Consider the following 19,159-nt stretch of genomic DNA (forward strand, 5'->3'; position numbering starts at 1 on the left):
TGTTATATCGTAAGAATACTGTGTGATTGGCTACTTATTTCGAGGCACTTTAGTTGCGCAAGTCAAAAGAGTTGATTAATAATGAATGGTCTGCTAACAATCTGCTGCATTTTGAGAGAGTCAACCTTTGACTATAGAAAAGATCCCAGTCGCAGGGAGGACTTTCGTTCCCCACATTCAGAGGAAAGTCCCCTGTGACACTCATGCGTAAAATTAACCTAATCATTGACCTACTAGGTTGACAGCTAATCAAATTACCTTTAACATGGAATATAAAACACCATTTTAAGCCAGAAAGTCTATAAGAAAGATGAAATTGAAAAGTGTTTACTTTCTCTTCTTTTTTTTTTTTTTGCTGAGTGTGGTATATGGAGGCCTATTTTACTTTGACACAAAGTCTTGGTTTTTGAAAATGCTTCAATTTGACAACGAAATCTACCCCCAACAGGAAAACTAATAATCGAACAAACTCACAATTATGATGATAATAAACAATAACAATAGTTATTTTGCAAAAGTAAAGTTAACATATTCAAGTCGGCTTCTCCTCCTTGAATAGAGCGCCTAAGTTCACCTCCTGCGAAATCTTTCAGTATGATAACGCGTAAATAGATCCTTGCCATTTGATTAGCTATTTATAAACATCGATCAGTCGTCCAATTTCACTATAACGGCATCATTCGTGCAATTGTCGCTCCATTTACCGTGCAATTTCGGCACCCTCCGTAAAACGTTTACGTTTGCATGCAGTGTGTGAATACGACAGCGCGCTAGCGTAAAGCGTTCAGTGAGCACTCTCTAGATCTCAGATTATCTCTTGTTTGTGAATTAATAAAACATCGAACGACAAGGATTTATTTCAGGTGTTATATAAAACAAATAAAACATGTATATATTTGTGTAACGGAAAAAATATTTCATTCGGTGAAAGATGAAATCTTTGATGAATTCAATTCTGCTGCGCCTCGTTGAATGGATCATTTCATCTTTCACCTCATGAACACCTGTCCATTACACTCATAAACATTCATTGTTCACGTATATCACATAACGCCTGAAGAGATCCTTGTCCTTTGGTTGGTTGTTTGACATTGATCATTCGTCTCATTTCACGATGACGTCATCATCCGTGCAATTGTAGTCCATTTACAGTGCAATTTTGGATCCAAACGATTTGCTCCATTGCACGCTCGCCGAAAGCCTGGCACACTACGCGTGTAAAGCGCTTGCGTTTGCAATGTGTGTATGCGACAGCGCGCTATAGCGTAAGGCGCTCAGTGAGCACTCTCGCGATCCCAGATTCTCTCTCGTTTCTAAATTAATAAAACATCAAATGACAAGGATCGATTTTAGGCATTATATAAAACAAATAATAAATGTTTTTCATTCGTGCAATGGACAAAATATTTCATTCGGTAAAAGATGAAATGCTTGATCCATTCAACGAGGCGCAGATCTTTTATCTTTCACCTCATGAAATATTCTGTCCATTGCACTCAAAAACATTCATATTTGTACAATAATAAATGTTTTTCATTCGTGCAATGGACAGAATATTTCATTCAGTAACTCAATATTTCATTCATTTAACTCGGCTGCGCCACGTTGAATGGGTCATTTCATCTTTCACCTCATGAAATATTCTGTCCAATGCCCTCATAAATATTTTGTATACCATCTCACACTCATGACCATTCACTGTTTGTATAACGTCAACATGTACACTTCCTGCTAGGGCTTGGACACACAAGAAACTGGACTATGAACTTAACCAGTGTCTCGATGACATACTGGTCAACCTTCTAAGGGGTGGCTTCAGAAGGCAGTGACAACACAGCACACACACACGGACATCACTTTATGATATTCTACGATACTACACGTACACAATACGCACATACCCACATACACAAACACATTCTTACAATACGCATTGCGAACAAGCGCTCGTGAATTCTATTACTACTTCAGGAAAGGCTTTAGGAAAGGCTGTGGACGTCATAATGTCGGTCATTACGACCATTTTAGGGACTGTTGCTTTATCCATCTGTGGTTTCAAGATTGTCCAGTTTCTCTTGTCACTGGTCGCTACTCTTCGTCGTCTCGTGTACATCCGACGACATCTTCCTGGACCTCCGCCACACTGGCTCTACGGCAACTTCCGCGACCCGGGGTTTATGGAGCCGGGTTTTAAGTGGGAGCAAGAAGCAGTGAGCAAGTACCGGAGACTTCTGGTGTTTTGGATGGGATGGAAACCGGTGGTGATGCTCAACCACCCTGATAGCATTAAGCCTTTACTGGCTACAAACATCGGAAGAAAGGTGTGTCCCAATGAAACTCATAACTGAACCAAAAGAACAATGCAGTTATTTGATAGCACTGTAATAGGTTAAAAAAGATTTAATGGTTACCAGGAAACCCATCGAGTTTTACTCAATTCAGCTTTAAGTTCCAATGTCAAATAAATTTCAAGTCTTTAATAAAGCAATATTTACAAATCGATGTAATGCAATTTATGCAAGCATGTATCTACAAATTGAAAAGAGAAATAAGCAAGTAGGCCTACATACGATTGATCAAGCTGTGCGAACATGAGGCTCACGTAAAGGACAGGCTTGTAGAGATATGCACGTGGAGATATGGTCCACTCAATTGAATTGAAGTGCAGATAATGGGAACACATAGAAGCATTCGTTTTCATTTTTAATTAATTTGTTTCTGTACCTTTATCATGAGGAAATGTTAACAAAGAAAATACATATTGAAGATAACGATGAAAGTAAATTTTGACATCGTGATTCAGCATAACACAGACTTATCAAAATCAATGAGCAGGATAGATTTTTCTACATTGTATATGTGGTGTTTTCTTAAAGTTTCATTGGGTGGCTCAGGGCTTAAGACATATGGTACAAAGCGTCATGACCCTGGAAGATGAGATCCATGATCTGTATTTACTTTAATGCAAAAGAAGGATGTGCTGGGGAGGGGGCTATACGAACATGGAAAGAGAAGCTTTTGGTGTTTTATGTATAGTATGATACACACACACACACTAAGAAATGCGGGTTCAAATTTGAACCCCAGAATTGTCGTTATACATCCACCCTATAGGGTGCAACTTTGCACCCCAATAAGCAATTTTCACCCGTAGAGGTGCAATACGCTGAATTTTGAACCTGCACGGGTGCGAATTTGCACCCTCAGTTTTGTGCTAGTCAAGGGTGCAAACATGCACCATAAACATCAATACACTGTGAATTGAAAATTTGGACCACGATTATCAAGGTTTTACTCGTAAGATCAAACTTACGCTCTGATGGATATGTCTGCATGTTTGTAGGTAGGAATATAAATATTTAGAGATTTAATTTTCTACTTGCATAATAAAAGATGCAAATGTGCATCCCAGGGTGCTGCTATAGGGACAAATAGGGTGCAAATTTGAACCTTTATTTTTTAGTGTTTATATATATAATTTATATATATTATATATTATATATTATATATATATTCATCAAATTCATAAGACATTTACTACATGTAACATGTCTTTTAAACTTATTTCAAAAGAAGTAATTTTTTATCTTATTCGGGCAGTTAGGTCATTAACTACGAACAATAATGTGAGTATTTTTACAATTCCTTGATCGCACAACTTCGTTTGAACTAAAAAAGAATACTGCAGACTCGCTTTCACGATTTTCTGTTCAGACGATTAATTTAATAGAAGAAAAGAAAGTGTTGCACCCCATCACATTAGGAGCTCCAGTTGACTCATGGTCTATCACCCTTTCTGCAAGTTGTGATGGCGGGAGAGTTCCTACTTTATTTAATGACAACCGAGAGAATATTGTAACAGAGAGAAAATACAATAAAATGATTTTGTCTTATGACGTAAAATCCCCCACACCCTCTCATATATATATATATATATATATTCATATATATACATATGGTTTAATGCTAGACCAGACTGTGAAGTAATCCTGACAATCCACTGTGTGAATTACTCTTTTGTCGTTTTACGTTTCGTACTTTATCGACTTATCATTCTGGAGATTATAGGCTTTAAGGGGACAGTTTAGTGAGTAATTCTAATTATCACTGTTCTTGTAGTCACTGTGATAATTGTTATTTTCATGATCACCGTCGTTTCTATTATGGTTATATTATTTCTTTCTCTGAATCAGTCTGAATTATATCAGGTTTTCAAGGATTGGTTCGTGGGACTGGCTATAATAGAGGGCGATGTTTGGAAGCGCCATCGCTCTCTCATCACGCCATCATTTCATTTTCAGGTCTTGAAACAATACCTAGTGGTTATGAATGAGGTGAGTGGCCTCCAGCAAGCTGCTCAACCATTCCTTCTTTTTTTCTGTGAAGTTTATTGTCATGATAAACATGTTGCTCCATGCAAAAAAATTGTACTACAATGTGTGAAAAAATTGCATTAAAACCTAGAATTGCAGAGACAGTCATTTCTTTGCTTGAAATTCTATATGCACTTAATTTCTAGAGCTATGATATGTGATATTATGTAATATATTTGCTCTGTTGGTTTCAAACGCTTCATGGAAGATGAAATTGATATTGTAGTTAACTTGTTACAGTTAATTTGTTATTCTTAATTTTACGTGAAAATAGAAAATGCGTAATTGTATTAAATCAGTGCGAAAAAAATCTGATCATAGGAAATCTTAAGGCCAAAAAGTTATCACCTACCTTCAAACCTCTTTTAAAGCGATTAAAATGTTATTTCCCGCCAAATTATGACTGCATTCATGGTGAAACTTACAGTAAAGCACATCTAAGAGTAACATGATGAAAATGTCTGCTTTAAGAATGCAGAAAATTCACTCATCAAAATGTTTTGTGATTGAATGAACCTACTTAACAATTTCGCGTGTTTATACTCTACTATACCAACTGCATGGTAGGGTCATATTTTATTTGCCATTCTTAAAGTAACTACCACTTAGATATCAATAGTGTGATTATACTTATAATTGCTCTGCATGTGGTTCCTCTGAAACTTACCTTTTTCATTCTTTCAAAAACTTTAAATTTAGCATACTTTTTACCTTATATTGATCCTTAGAATTTTTTCAGTGTGTCTCTGTGATATTTGGTTAACTGGTTGTCTTGTTTGATTGTATGTTTTTATGACTGAGTTTTAGTTTATCTACTCTTTTTCGATAAATAAAGAGGTTCCTTGTCACAGCTGTCTCTGCCTAAATTGTTTCTTTAATCTAGGCATTGGACGTCCTGATTGACAAACTTCACGTCGCTGTAGACGAAGGAAAACCGGTCAAAACACATGAAACCATGTCACAACTTTCACTTGACGTCATACTCCGCTGCGCATTCTCCCACCAATCACATTGCCAGGAAACGGAGTCACGTGAAGTAGAGGTCTTGGAGAAACTGACGAATATCTGCGCATACAGGTGATTCGACATCATTAAACAATAAGATAATCTCATTATCAGCACGCTGATATTTGCTATTATTAGTATGCATATCGCAATATACATTATATAAATTATATTCATTTACTTTTTACGTCTACGGCTCTCCTCCGTATACAATAACAAATGTCAGTCCTATCATGCTTATAGGTCGCTTTAGGGGGACTCTTAACCATTGTCACTAATACGGAGAAAATGGTGAGGTACTGTAATTGCGTCTAATTCACAGTCCTAGATCAGTAAATTTTTAAGTATATACGTAGTAAAATTAACATCTCATGAATACAATGCGCACACCAGCTGGTTGTAATATGCAAGGTGTTGGTGGATTTTTCTTAGAAAAAGACACAACTACCACCGTCGATACGGTCATAGCAGTTCTTCAACATAGTTATGAATCTGCAAGCCAATCACATGCAATATACGTGCAACGGGAATGGTTCCTCTGCCAATCAGAGCACGTCTATTGTATACGTACATTTAAAATGGCGACTTACAACTATAGCAAACGGCGACGTTGCGATATGGATACAAATTTTTGCAATCTAACTTCGTTACTGTTAGTTTTTCCATTGCACAATTGCACAAAGTTAGAATAATGCTATACATAATGTCAAACTTGTTTGGAGGTAAAAAAGAAGAACAGAAAAAAAGCTGTATGAAATTAGGGATATGGTAGCGTTTGGTCCTCGCGCGACCGCGGGCAGACCACCCCTGCAGTAGGGGTCTAGGGCAATTTTACCTCCTGATGAGTAGTTACCCACGGACCCTTCCTCTGGCCCTAATCCTAATCCTAATCCTGAACCTAGTCCTAACCCTAATCTTCGCTCTATTAAAAGCTTACCACTAACCAATATTTGGCCGGGGGTAATTGCCCTCTGGGGTACTAGCCCGGATACGTTATGGAGACAGCCTTCGATCTGTATAACGAGGGGATTCCGTGAAGCCATGCAGACGTAGTCTCCGCGGAATATAAATCCCAAACGCCGCAAGATACAGACCGACCTTTCGGTCAAGACTTTCCCCAATTTTTTTTATTTTCATTTATTATTATTGGTCTTCTTCAACAGAATGTTCCATCCTTTCATGTTCTACGACTTTATCTTTCGGCTGTCCTCCAAGTACCGTGAATGGAAAGAGAGTTATTCGTACATGCATGTCATACACGATAAGATCGTCACTGACCGGCGACGTAAATATGTCACGGAAAAAGAGGTAATTAGAGAGATGTACTAAGAGAATGTACTAATTCGATCAATACCATTCAGCACTTGTGTGTAAATTTTTGCACAGCCAATACAGGTGCTACTAAGGGGGGGGGGGGGGGAGGGTCAAGAGTCAATGTTAACACCCGCCCCACCCTCTTCGAGTGCTGAGCTCACGAGTTATACAGCCGATGGGTCAAACAGGACACGAGCTAGACACTGTAAGTGAGCATCGTCCATGAGCTCGACATCGAACAAGATAGGCCCAAGACCTTCACGGGCAACTAGCTCAGCTCGACACTAGGTAAATTAATTAAACTAGGTAAGGCCCATGAGTTCGACACTATAGGCAAACAAGACCCATGAGCTTGACACTAGGCTAAAAAGGCCAACAAGAGCGACATTATCACGGGGCAGTATCATGGGCCTTTTTTGTTGCCTAGTGTCGAGCTTCTGGACTTTATTTGCCTATTAACAGTGTCGAGCTCGTGGGCACTATTCGCCTAGTGGCGAGAACATGCATGGACCTTATTTGGTTCGTGTCGAGCTGGTGGGTCATTTTTGCTTAGTGTATGGAGCTCGTGGGCTGCCCCCTTTTTTTGACTGTATGACTCGTGGGTATCGAGCTCATGGGATGACCCCACCCCCCCCCCCCCCCCCCCCGCCTAGACTGAAAGAGGCTCTGGAAATATCCCTTGAGAGTTCATAGGATTTCTTATGATTTTTTTTCTTATTTCAACTTTGTTCCAATTGCAAAATGTGTGTGTGTGTGGGGGGGGGGGAGAGGGAGGGGGCATTATGGGCTGTCCCCCACCACCGCTTGCGGACCCTTCAATTTGTGTATTTTATATTTGCTCAAAGTTCAATCAGAGTCCACATTGGATTGACAAACACGGGAACAAACACAGTGAATAAAGACGAGTTTTACGAGAAATGCATAAACGGTTTTAATACAGACACCTTACAAGCACACAGCGGTGCTGATCCCATCATATATTGAAACAGAATACCCCCCCCCCCTCCGCATATTTATGATTACTCTCCTTGAATGTTTACAGTGTCCATTTCAGTTTGCCGTTTCTAGTTACAAGCAAATAAAGTGTTGGCCATAAAAGTTAGTATTTTCTACTGTATTCATTTTTGTTCTCTTTTTATGAAGCCGGAGAAGAGAACGATGGATTTTCTGGATACATTACTGCTAGCAAAAGATTCGAATGGCAACGGACTAAGTGAGAAGGAAATACGTGATGAGGTACTTTCCAGCTAACTTTGTTGTGTTCTTTGTTTTTCAATAGCTTTTCAAATTACCCGATATTCAGATTAAACCTGTATTCAGAGATGTACAAATACACACTTTCAAACCCATTGAGCCTAAATCAGGCTCTGGTGACAGATCAGTTTTTCTTAGAAATATTAGAAATGCTATTTTGTAAAGATATTCTCGGTATAAATAATGTTTATTTCATGATATAGATGAAGAAATATGATATGAAATATGATTCATTAAATGAATTGAAAACATCTCGACGGAAGAATTTCATGAATTTGAATAATTACGCAGTACCCGCTGCATGCTATAAGGATCAGAACCAACACTTGCTGTCGGGCGAAAGCTCGGTTGTCTAGTGGAGATGACGCCTGTCCGGTGATCAGGAGGTCGTAGGTTCGACTCCTGCTCGAGTATGCACGCCCATGATTTTTGTCATGACTACTACTAAAACACTAATCAATTCAGTGCTTATTTACGTCGATGTAAGGCAATTTGTCAATCAGTTGCAATGAAAACATCTCGACGGAAGAATTTCATGAATCTAAAAGATATGATCCTTTATGATAGATACCATTCCCGCTGCGCCATGAATCTTAATGGTCGGTGTTAATCGCGATTCTGCGTTAGTTCCTTATTTTACAATGTACATTGAAAACATTGTACAAGATTCGTCATTTATGATTTAATAGAAATTGTCTTCTCTACATTACAGGTAAGCACATTCATTTTTGGCGGCACGGATACCACCGGAAGTGCCCTCACGTGGTTTCTGTACACCATGGCCCAGCATACCGAGGAACAGGCCCGAGTTCAAGAGGAGGTGGACACATTGTTCGCAGGACGAGATGACGACACCGTTCGATAGTAATACTATGTTCGACCGGTTCATATAGAGATTGTGTTGCCTGATTGACTGAGTTGGCAACAAAGACGTTCCTAAAGATTTTTCCAATACTATTCTTTCACTTTCATTCAATAAAAGACATCACTTTAGTTTGTTGATACTGTAAATCGTGACAAGGACAGTCCCTTCAGTATACTGTATACCATATCTGCACTAGGAAGTAAAAGAAAACAAGGCAATAACTGACACACACACAAGTCATTTTTCATTCTAAACAAAATTCAATGATATGAATCGATGTGCCTTAGGTACAGCAAAATTACCAAGAAAAAAGATGTGAATAAACACACATATTCACACACGCACACACTCACACACACACACAGATACACATACTGTGCGTATCCCCCCCCCAAAAAAAAAGAAAAAGAAAAAAGGTAATCAAACGTTGGAGTGCTACTATTTAATGATTGTGAACTATGGAAGAAGACTTGTTCTTTCCATTGATACTTTCTTATTTTGACAAATGTCATGCATGACTGAGCACATGATCTTTAAAGACAACAATGACAAACTGCACTTTTTCCAAGTTTACGTGTATTACATAATATAAGCCTGTGTGTGTGTGTGTGTGTGTGTGTGTGTGTGTGTGTGTAATATAATTACGTGTATGTATGTTTGAGGAATAATGTATTCCTAAAATCAGTGATTAAATGAACGAATTGAAATTGGCGTGTACTTGACTTGGGTTGTGTTATTAGATAAACTAAAAGGATGCTGTGAGGAGAGGAGTATAGCACTTGAATATTTCTCAAAATACAATAATAGCAAAGAAAGACGCATTCTGAATTTAAGTCATATGAACGATCTTTACATATCAGCACGACTTAGTATGAGAGAGTGAATGAGATAATTGGTAAGATACTGTCATTGATGGGAATCCCGGTTTTTTTTTTTTCTCTCTCTTTTCGTTTCTAGCGAAGATCTTAAAAAACTAACTTATACAACGCAGTGTCTCAGGGAATCGCTGCGCATGTACATGAACATCCCGCCATCTCGCGTGCTGAGGGAACCGCTGAAGGTGGATGGATTCACTATTCCCGCGGGAACCAGCGTGGTGGTGAACATCTACCAGGCCCACCACAACCCGGATGTGTGGGGAGACGACCACATGGACTTCAGACCTGAACGATTTGAGAGGGCCAACGTCGAGAAGCGAGACCCCTTCGCTTTCGTCCCCTTCTCGGCCGGATCTCGCAACTGCATCGGGCAGCAATTCGCCATGGACGAACTGAGGAGCGCGGCAGCACGAGTCTTTCGCAGGTTCAGTGTTAGCCTAGTGAAGGGAGCCCGACCCGTCTTCCAAATTGTAACTAAGCCAGACAACGAAATCCTTCTCAAGTTTAGTCACCGTTAAACTGTGCTTTGATCACATTGCGTCAGAGTCTGCACTAGACAGAGTTTGATTTGTTGTGGTTCAGTTTATTTCTGCATTTAACAAATGCACATTAAAACTATATATCCCCCCCCCCCCAAGAAAGGTTAAAGCAATGATTGAGATTTTATCAAAATATCTCATAGGTAAAAAAACATAGGCAATTATATTACAAGATGAACAGATAAAAACATGTAAATGACATAAACAGGATGAGGTAAATATTCTCCAGTAAATGAAAGAGATAACTGAACGCAGCAAACCCACCATAAGCGGTTAACCTGAAGGCTAAAGGAAAGCTTATTTTAATTCTATCATCATTATTGATTAAAAAATGCCGATACGTGCATGGGATAATATTCAGTTAATACATGACAAGGTTTAGACTATCATTTAAGGATTTCAAGATGCTTGATGTTTATCCATTGCATAGATTATCTATTTGTAGGGTTTTTTTTGTATGATTCAATTAATGAAAATTCACCACATGCGCTGCCACAATATTGTTCATTAATTCAACATGGTTATAGAACAAGGCAAAAAGAAGGTGAGAATTTTCATATAACAAAATTTAAGACGAGTTTCCCAAAAAGGTGTGTTTATCTTACCAAGGTACAAGATTTTGGAATGACCTTCCAGTCAAAATTAGAAAGAAAACATCAAGGTCAAATTTTCGTAAAGCTGTCATAGAACTTTAAACGTGCTCGTGAGATATTATTAACATCTTATGTTTATCCTATTAAATGTAAAGACTTTCTGTTTTTGTTAGTAGTTGACATCGTATATGACATACAATAACAATTATCAGTATATTCACCATGGAATGAATTATTGTTCATCCATTTACCCTTAAAGCGAACTTTGTTTACTTTGCTCAAATGCTTTTGTCTACCGTGGACCCAAGTTGTGGAACTCACTTCCTGCTGAAATGAAAAATTAAATTAGTATTGAAACTTCAAATCCAAGTTAAATGATGTCCCTATATGTGCACTGGACTTATAATGTCGCTGCCTGGTATTTTGTATATTTATCTCCTATGGCGACCAGGGATGACATGTCACAGCGCTTTGCATCCAGTGGAAAAGGCGCTCTATAATGTCTACTATTATTATCATTAAAAAGAATTCTATTCAGTTAGTAATGAAACACCGAACACATCGCATAAACATATTTATAAACTCAAAAGAATTTCCTCATTTCTTAAATGCGAATCTTATTTCATCAGACAAGCTGTTGTGACATTCTGACTGTATGTCGACTTCCTCGTCTCATGACCCTTTTGTCTTGTGTTTGTTTGCCGGGTTTTATGACCGGGTCTGTGTGTTGTTTGTTTGTTTGTTTGTTTGTTTGGATGTGTGTGTCTGTCATTGTCCCATTCCATTACTTGTAGGCCCTACATCTTTCTCATATCCCTTCTGAAGCTTATATTCCCACTCATCCATGTACTCACGCATGCAAAGACTTAACTTTTTCGTTTTTAGTCAGGGAACTTGCTAATTGTACAAGCTCTGCTTTTTGTGCAAGTTCCCTCCATATCCATATCCCCATATTCCTTACTATAGCGAGTGCTATTTAAACTCACAGTGAATTCATGATGATCAAATATTTAAATCACATGTATTTCTATGTGTTTGTAGATGCACATAATACTTTTGTATTATTGTTTCCATTTGCATCAGTAGTCTATGACACTTCACTTTATTGCACAAATGGATTATGCTATTTTGTAATTATTTTGCATTATTTGGATATGGAAACAAATCAATGAAATTACATGAAATCATTGTACTTTTATTAGCACTTAAATATCTTATTGATAGCACGTGACTTGATTGGGATTTTTTCTTCAGTTTAGACTTCATCGTGTTGTAAACAATACATTTATTACATTTACACCTCATTTACTCTTTGTACTCTTATCTACATCACTATTCATTCATACGAGTTTTGTTCGTCATAACTTTTCTAATATCTGTATGTATTTTCTTTTGACACAAAGGCGCGGAGTTTGATAGCCCTGCAGTTTAAAATATTTCTGCTCTGAAGGTATAGGTGTCAATTAACACGAAGCACATAAGAAATTGTTCGTGTTTTGATTTGGAAGCTGATAAAAACCATCGATAGATGACTAAATTTTGTTTAGAACAAAAATATCAACAGTTGTGATAACATCACAACAAAAATAATATTGATGTTAAAATATATCTTCTATATTATGTGAATGACATCAATAATAAACAGGTGCCCAGATTGTTTTGCATTTCTTGCAATGTTGTCAATTGTATTAATATACTATTTGTCCCATGAAATAGATTTAAAATTTCTGGTTTCTATTATTTCTCTCTCTCCCGCTCTCTTTGTCTTTCGTTCTCTTTTTCTCTCTTTACACACACAGACACACACACATACACACACACACACACACACACACACACACACATATATATATATATATATATATGCAATTCAATCCAATTTTGTTTCATACTTCTCGTATATATCAATATTACATCAAAAGTAATAGCACAAGTTCTTCTACCTTGTCAATAATGTACAAATCAAACAAAAACAGTAAACAATGCACACACATGGTATATGCAGTACTTGTAATGATAATTGGTCGAAATCTCGGTTTGGGTTGTACAAAGAGAAATACAGCGTGTCCCAGAAAAAAAACGAAACCGAGTTTCATTGCAATTTTTTGCGATCATAATCACATATTTGCTTTATGAGTTGTACATGGATTGAAAGATACACTTCTCATCTTTCATTTGATGCACAACACGTTGTTCATAATTCATGCATGACTGAGTTAGAACAATAGACAGTGGTGCTACTAAAATTTCATTTGCACGAGCAAATGGCGACTTTGAATGAATTTTTCAGACTTTTCCAGCAATCTTTTGCAAAAGATAGAATCATAGCTGTGATATCCATTCTTTATACTTTCATGTGATATCCCATGCGTAAAAAATGATCAACGCCTGCTTGAGAAAACTTAATTTGAAAATATCCTTACATTTTACCCAGATTATAGATAGAAAGTAAAAAAAAGAGCAGTTAGCTTTCCCGACTCCTGCCCGACTTGGCAGATAACAATGGCCTTCATTCTTCAATGATTTCCACAAACATGAAGGGAGGGGGTAAAAGGGAATGTTACAGACGATTCGGTTGTGAATAGGGTCCTAAATTAGCACGTGATCATGAGCTTGCCTGACCATGCAGCTAACTACATAGCAAAGGGTGTTCATCAGCGGAATGTTTGGGATGGTAGGGTGGGAGTAACGGACCGAAAAAAACTTTCCTAGCCCCCCCCCCCCAAAAAAAAAAGACTACAACTTTCTGCCCTGCAGTTGCACCTTTGAAATGTTAGAAGCGCAAGTTCAGTGATAAATAAAGTGATGTACCCTCTCTTTCTGCTTCGCCACCCCCTTCAAAAACTTCAAAGCCCTGTCAGTGATGAAGGACTAACCACGCGTGAGGGAAAAATAGGGAGGAATGAAAACTGTAACAGTTAATAAGTTTGAGGTATAAAATCATCAAAATGTGTATCATTGTTGTAATGTTGATTTCCCGTAGCCATTGGACTGCGTGCAGCCTGAGAATACTCGCGATATTAGTCTTCAATTATTATAAATAATTATGTCACATAGCTTATTCTAAATAAATGACAACAAAGGGCTGTCCGTCTCATAGCATTCTCTGTAAATACCCCCCCCCCCACCCCCGAACAACATTCACTGTAGCACTGCGGTTGTTTTGTGTGAATTCAATAGTGCAGATGAGCCCATTGTCTAATGCTAAGACGGGAGAGCAATGCTTGTTTTTTCGCTTATTCGTTATAGAATTGGTAGAAATGAAGCATGCTTTCATACAGATTTTTCTCAAGCATGCGTTATTCATATTTGACGCGTAAGGTCTCATATGAAAGAAGAAAATATGAATATTTGGGTTATGAACTTTGTTTTTCGAAAACGTAACGTTATAAGTCTGAAAATTCACTTAAAGTCACCATTTGCGCGTGCAAATGAAAATTTGATAACACCACTTTTCATTGTTCTAACTCAGTCATGCATGAACAATGAACATTAAGTTGTACATCAAATGAAAGAAGAAGAGTTTATCTTTCCATTGATGTATATCTCATAGAGAAAATGTATGATTTCGATAGTAAAAAGTTGCATGGAAACCCGGTTTCGTTTTTTCTGGGACACGCTGTATTATGGGACCTACTTGAAAGCAAGCTTTCATGTAGGCAAGCTTTCATATATATAATGTATATTTCTCTCCTTTATTCTTCTTTTTCTTTACACTTTTTGATAAGATACGAGAGGTTTTGAATTTGAACCCAAACAGTATATGGGAAAGGCGAAAACATTTTTACCTTTGAACAACTATAAATTACTTATACTGGGGACAGAGTTTCGAAATTTATGATAATTGGGATGAAGAATAAGAATATTTTCGAACTGTATAAAAAATTGCAGTAAACAAGGATGATGACATGGCAGGGTCACCATAAGAATGCATGATTTGGGGCTCAAGGAAGCAGAACAAAAGAAAAAGGCATGCAAAGACAGGTGAACTCATGAGCAAGCGGTACTGTAATGAAATTACACTGACTATATTTCTGAAATATGTTACCCCCCTATGTCATCATCCTTTTCATTGTAATTTGTTTAAGTTTTTTTTTCAAAGTATTGTTTCTCTGCTCAACAACCACAATGAATTCCACAAATTTATACACGGAGCTGTTTATTTTATGTGCTACATGATGTAAACTTATGAAAAATCTTCTGGAGTTGAATCAACCTGAACTGTGTGACCTTGTGCACGCATCTCATAAAAGATGAATAGTCTCTTCGTCAAGGAGTTCTTAGGCTGAAAACGTTATTATGAAAACGGCTGGCATTTAAAGACTATCTGCCTTCCCCCTTCTCTTCTGGCTTCTGAGATATAGGCCTTCTTTTGAAACTTGCGACAAATTCGAAGTAAACCCTATATATTAGTTGTCACTTTTCTTGTGCCATTCACACACATCCCGAATTACTGTAATGCTTTCTGAAGCTCGAGTTGTGCAGCGCGATGCAAAAGCCATTCATTAATTTTCATGGGTATGCATGCGGCTTATGTCGTGTGATTATTCTTCACACAAAGTATGACGTCACTTTATGGGTGGCTCCATTTTACCTTATCTTTTTAATGAACTTTGTATGTCATTTTATCTAATGGTACTATCATGACAACACTCCTAGTTATTTTGAATCGGACCGAAAATGTGCTGACAGCAGTTTTAGGAGTTGTTGTTGCTATTGAGGCAGTTTTTTTCACATCGCTTGAAGGAAAATAATAATCTGAATAAAAAGGACCTGAACATTTTCGTGTGCATTTCCTAAGCTGATGAATAAACTGTCAATATAGTTCTATGTCTCCATTTTCTGTTTTTGTTTTTGTTTTTTCTCAAGACATCTGCATTCACGGAATATAGAATTGATTTCCTCTGCGTTCCTATTATTCATACCAAAGTGCTCTGATCGGACAGCCAGATAAGTTTGATTATGTCTAATCATTTGCAGTTCAACGTGTCAGATATAATATATACATATGTCTTGTATAAAGTTGATAGTAATAATAATATTAATAATAATAATAATAATGATAATATATATATATATAAAGTTAATAATAATGATATTAATGATGATAATAATAATATACATACATACATATATATATATATATATATATATATATATATGCATATTACGGGTGCTGTTCGTTATTTCGAAGGTTCGTTAATCCGAAACACACAAATTCCCTATACCTAGAGGTTCGTTAATCCGAAAATGAAAAAGGGTTCGTTAATCCGAACATTTGTGGCGTTATTCCGAAGGTTCGTTATTCCGAAGATTTGTTAATCCGAAAATGAAATTCGGAATAAGGAACCTTCGAAATAACGAATCTTAATATACGGCACTGTTTTATACGTTGCGTCCCAGCGTAATCTAAAGCTACTTTTTCCACACGATGCAGGGAGAGGAGAACGTCCAGCGCAAGCGTCGGCTCAAACGTCCGCGCGTCAAAATCTAAAGCTCCCTATTTGTGTATGCTGCGACTGTAAGTGCACGTATGTGTGTGTATTTATATGTAATGTGCGCGTGTGTGTGTTTTGCGGGGAGATTAACAGTTAGGGAAAAAAGCATCGAAATAAGCTCACAATTCTTTTTTGATGGTTTTCTTTATTTTTTGGACCACTGAATCTAAGGTTCGGATCAGTAAAACAGAAAAAAAAATATGTCCGTGTCTTTTTACATTACCTCTATGTTGTCCTCCTCAGCATAATATTTATAATAATTATAGAAAGTAGGCCTACTTGAGGTTCATATTATTCATTAGAATATTTCTCTGTGTCTGTGCTTTTTTCCTTCTATTAAAAATGAGATAGAATTACAAGATAATGAATATCAGACAGAGGCAAATATCCCAGTCAAGCAATGGTATCCTCCACTGTGCCGTAAAGCACCGTATTGAATGGAACCATGACTTCTTGTGGGTTCCAAGGTTGCTAATAAACGTATGAACAAACATGGGACCAATGACTTTGACTTTTATCGAAAAGCCTGGGCAATGAGGTTAAAGGACAAGTTCAACTTCATTAACATAAGGATTGAGAGAATGTAGCAATATTAGTAGAACACATCATTGAAAGTTTGACGAAAATCGGACAATCCGTTCAAAAGTTATGAATTTTTGAAGTTTTTGTGCAGTAACCGCTGGATGAGAAGACTACTGCAGTGTGTGAATAACTTTAGATGTCACATGCGTACAACAATGTAAGGAAAATATAAAGAGAATTTCACAAAATTTCATCTTTTGAAAAAAGTACACATTCCCCCGACTCGTTACCGACAAATGTTATGGGTAATATTATTCCCCCTGCCTTTAGAAAGAGGCAAGTCAAGTGCTCTTTTATTATGCGAAAAAAAGTGAAAATATGTTGAATTTTCTTTACATTTTCTTTATACTGTTGTACGCATATGACTCACAAGCTGTAGTAGTCTCCTCATCCAGCGGTTCCAACACAAAATTTTTAAAAATTCATAACTTTTCCGTCGATTGTCCAATTTTCCTCAAACTTTCACTGATGTGTTCTACTAATATTGCTGCATTCTCTCAATCCTTATGTTTATGAAGGTGAACTTGCCCTTTAAAGTGCCTCGTCGAGAGGCACAAACCAGGGGAGCCATAGCCTTTAAACAAGGCGACTTGCTCTGCGTGCCCCCGTATAGCGCGTTTACCCCACAAACCTGTTGGCCGGCGAGTGGAGCGAGCCCACTCGCCGGCCAACAGGTTTGTGGGGTAAACGCGCTATACGGGGGCACGCAGAGCAAGTCGCCTTGTTTAAAGGCTAGGGGAGCCAGGGGACTAGATCCAGGTACCTCACGATTGATAGTCGTAAAGTATAGTCTTATTCTCGAAGCCTCAACAGGTTTTTAGCTCACCTGAGCCAAAGGCTCAAGTGAGCTATTGCGATCATTCATCGTCCGACCGTGGCCGTGTGATGTGCGTTGTTCGTCGTGCTTCGATCTTTTACATTTTCATCTTCTTCTTGTAAACCCTAAGACGGATTTTCACTACTCCCCATTTAAAAGAAACCTGTACTGACATTTTCTACTTGTCTGATAATTCTAATCTACATTTTTTGATGCCTACAACTGGAAAGAGAGGATTCTAAAACCCAGGATAAGCCTGTAATGATTTTTTGAAAAAAATGAAAACGAGTAAGCCAAGGAACGATCCACACAATTTGGCATACGTCACAGGTGCCAACCTCCGACTTTAGCAAAACGAACTAGAATTAAAAGTTCTACACATGTCAATTTACTGATGAAATCTCACACGAAGTACTGCAAAAACTGCTATTTAGTAAGATTGCAATATGGAGCTGAAATAAACATGTTAACCAATATTTATTAATTTTTAAAAGGAATCTCTTCAAAAGCTTTTTATTTAGATCAAATTTGTGGGAAATATTCCAAATATGCAAAATGAAATTGGCATCATTATCCGAACGTGCTGCCCATAGAAAACTGTGTGTAAGTAACGTTGCACTAACTATGCATTGATGATGAGCGATAACGGTTCAACATCACAGCTCAAACTATCTAACGAAGATGAGGACCGAGTGATTCTTTAAATCTAAATCCAAAAAATAGTCAACGGCAATCACGGTTTACGCCTAGTTAGAAGAAAACGGCACTCAGTACATAATTACTCTAGACTAGAACTAGGACTAGGACTAGTGAGCAGTCAAGGACCGAGAAGATTCTACTCGCCGCTCCGTGTACAGCTGTACGTGCACAGCGCTAATAATAGGCACAGCGTAAACGTTTAGTATGCAATACATACCCCTGCTGCCAGAACTTGAAGAAAGTCCAGACGAAAGTCCAGACTCCCAAGGTCTAGCGTTGCCGCTAGAGGCCCTTGTGCTGCAGGCCCTGTTGTTTCTTTGCTGAATTTTGCAGGTAAGGTATCTGCTTTATGGATTTTCAATGTTCTTGTGGTCGAGATAAATCTCATGGTGGTCGTATTAACACCAAGGACTAACCTAGATCTAGTTTTAGTAGGACCCATACCTCGGAAGAGTGGCCCGACCACGTAGATACAAACAGTGCCACCGCTTCGCGATCCAAGCGCTGGTGTAGGCATAGTGCTAGAGTACTTCCGTATCCATGTAGATATCTCCAAATTCACCCAACCAAATTGCACCAAAATCACAAGAAGTATTTTATGACTCATGTCCACTTGCTCACGCTAATTGGAACCAAATCGCAAGTTGAGAAGCGTAAGTGAAGTTGTCGACTTTCCTGTCGTCGCTAAAAACAATCTGCTCTGTACGACTAAACAAGAGTGATCGCGGCGTAGTAGCCCTAC

General features: G+C 37.9%; 1 protein-coding gene across 1 annotated transcript; it reads left to right on the forward strand.

Moving 5' to 3' along the window:
- Positions 1 to 2,003: 2,003 nt before the first annotated feature.
- Positions 2,004 to 10,207, forward strand: LOC139708214 (ultra-long-chain fatty acid omega-hydroxylase-like). The gene is made up of 7 exons (XM_071620187.1): positions 2,004 to 2,321; positions 4,194 to 4,334; positions 5,257 to 5,450; positions 6,542 to 6,686; positions 7,836 to 7,928; positions 8,659 to 8,810; positions 9,769 to 10,207. The coding sequence occupies exons 1-7, from the start codon at positions 2,004 to 2,006 to the stop codon at positions 10,205 to 10,207; spliced, it is 1,482 nt and encodes a 493-aa protein (XP_071476288.1).
- The last annotated feature ends 8,952 nt before the right edge of the window (positions 10,208 to 19,159 follow it).

The sequence above is a fragment of the Diadema antillarum genome, unplaced genomic scaffold, assembly GCF_040938485.1.
Source record: "Diadema antillarum isolate AM-2024a unplaced genomic scaffold, OU_Dant_1.0 seq00001319_RagTag, whole genome shotgun sequence".
Taxonomy (NCBI): domain Eukaryota; kingdom Metazoa; phylum Echinodermata; class Echinoidea; order Diadematoida; family Diadematidae; genus Diadema; species Diadema antillarum.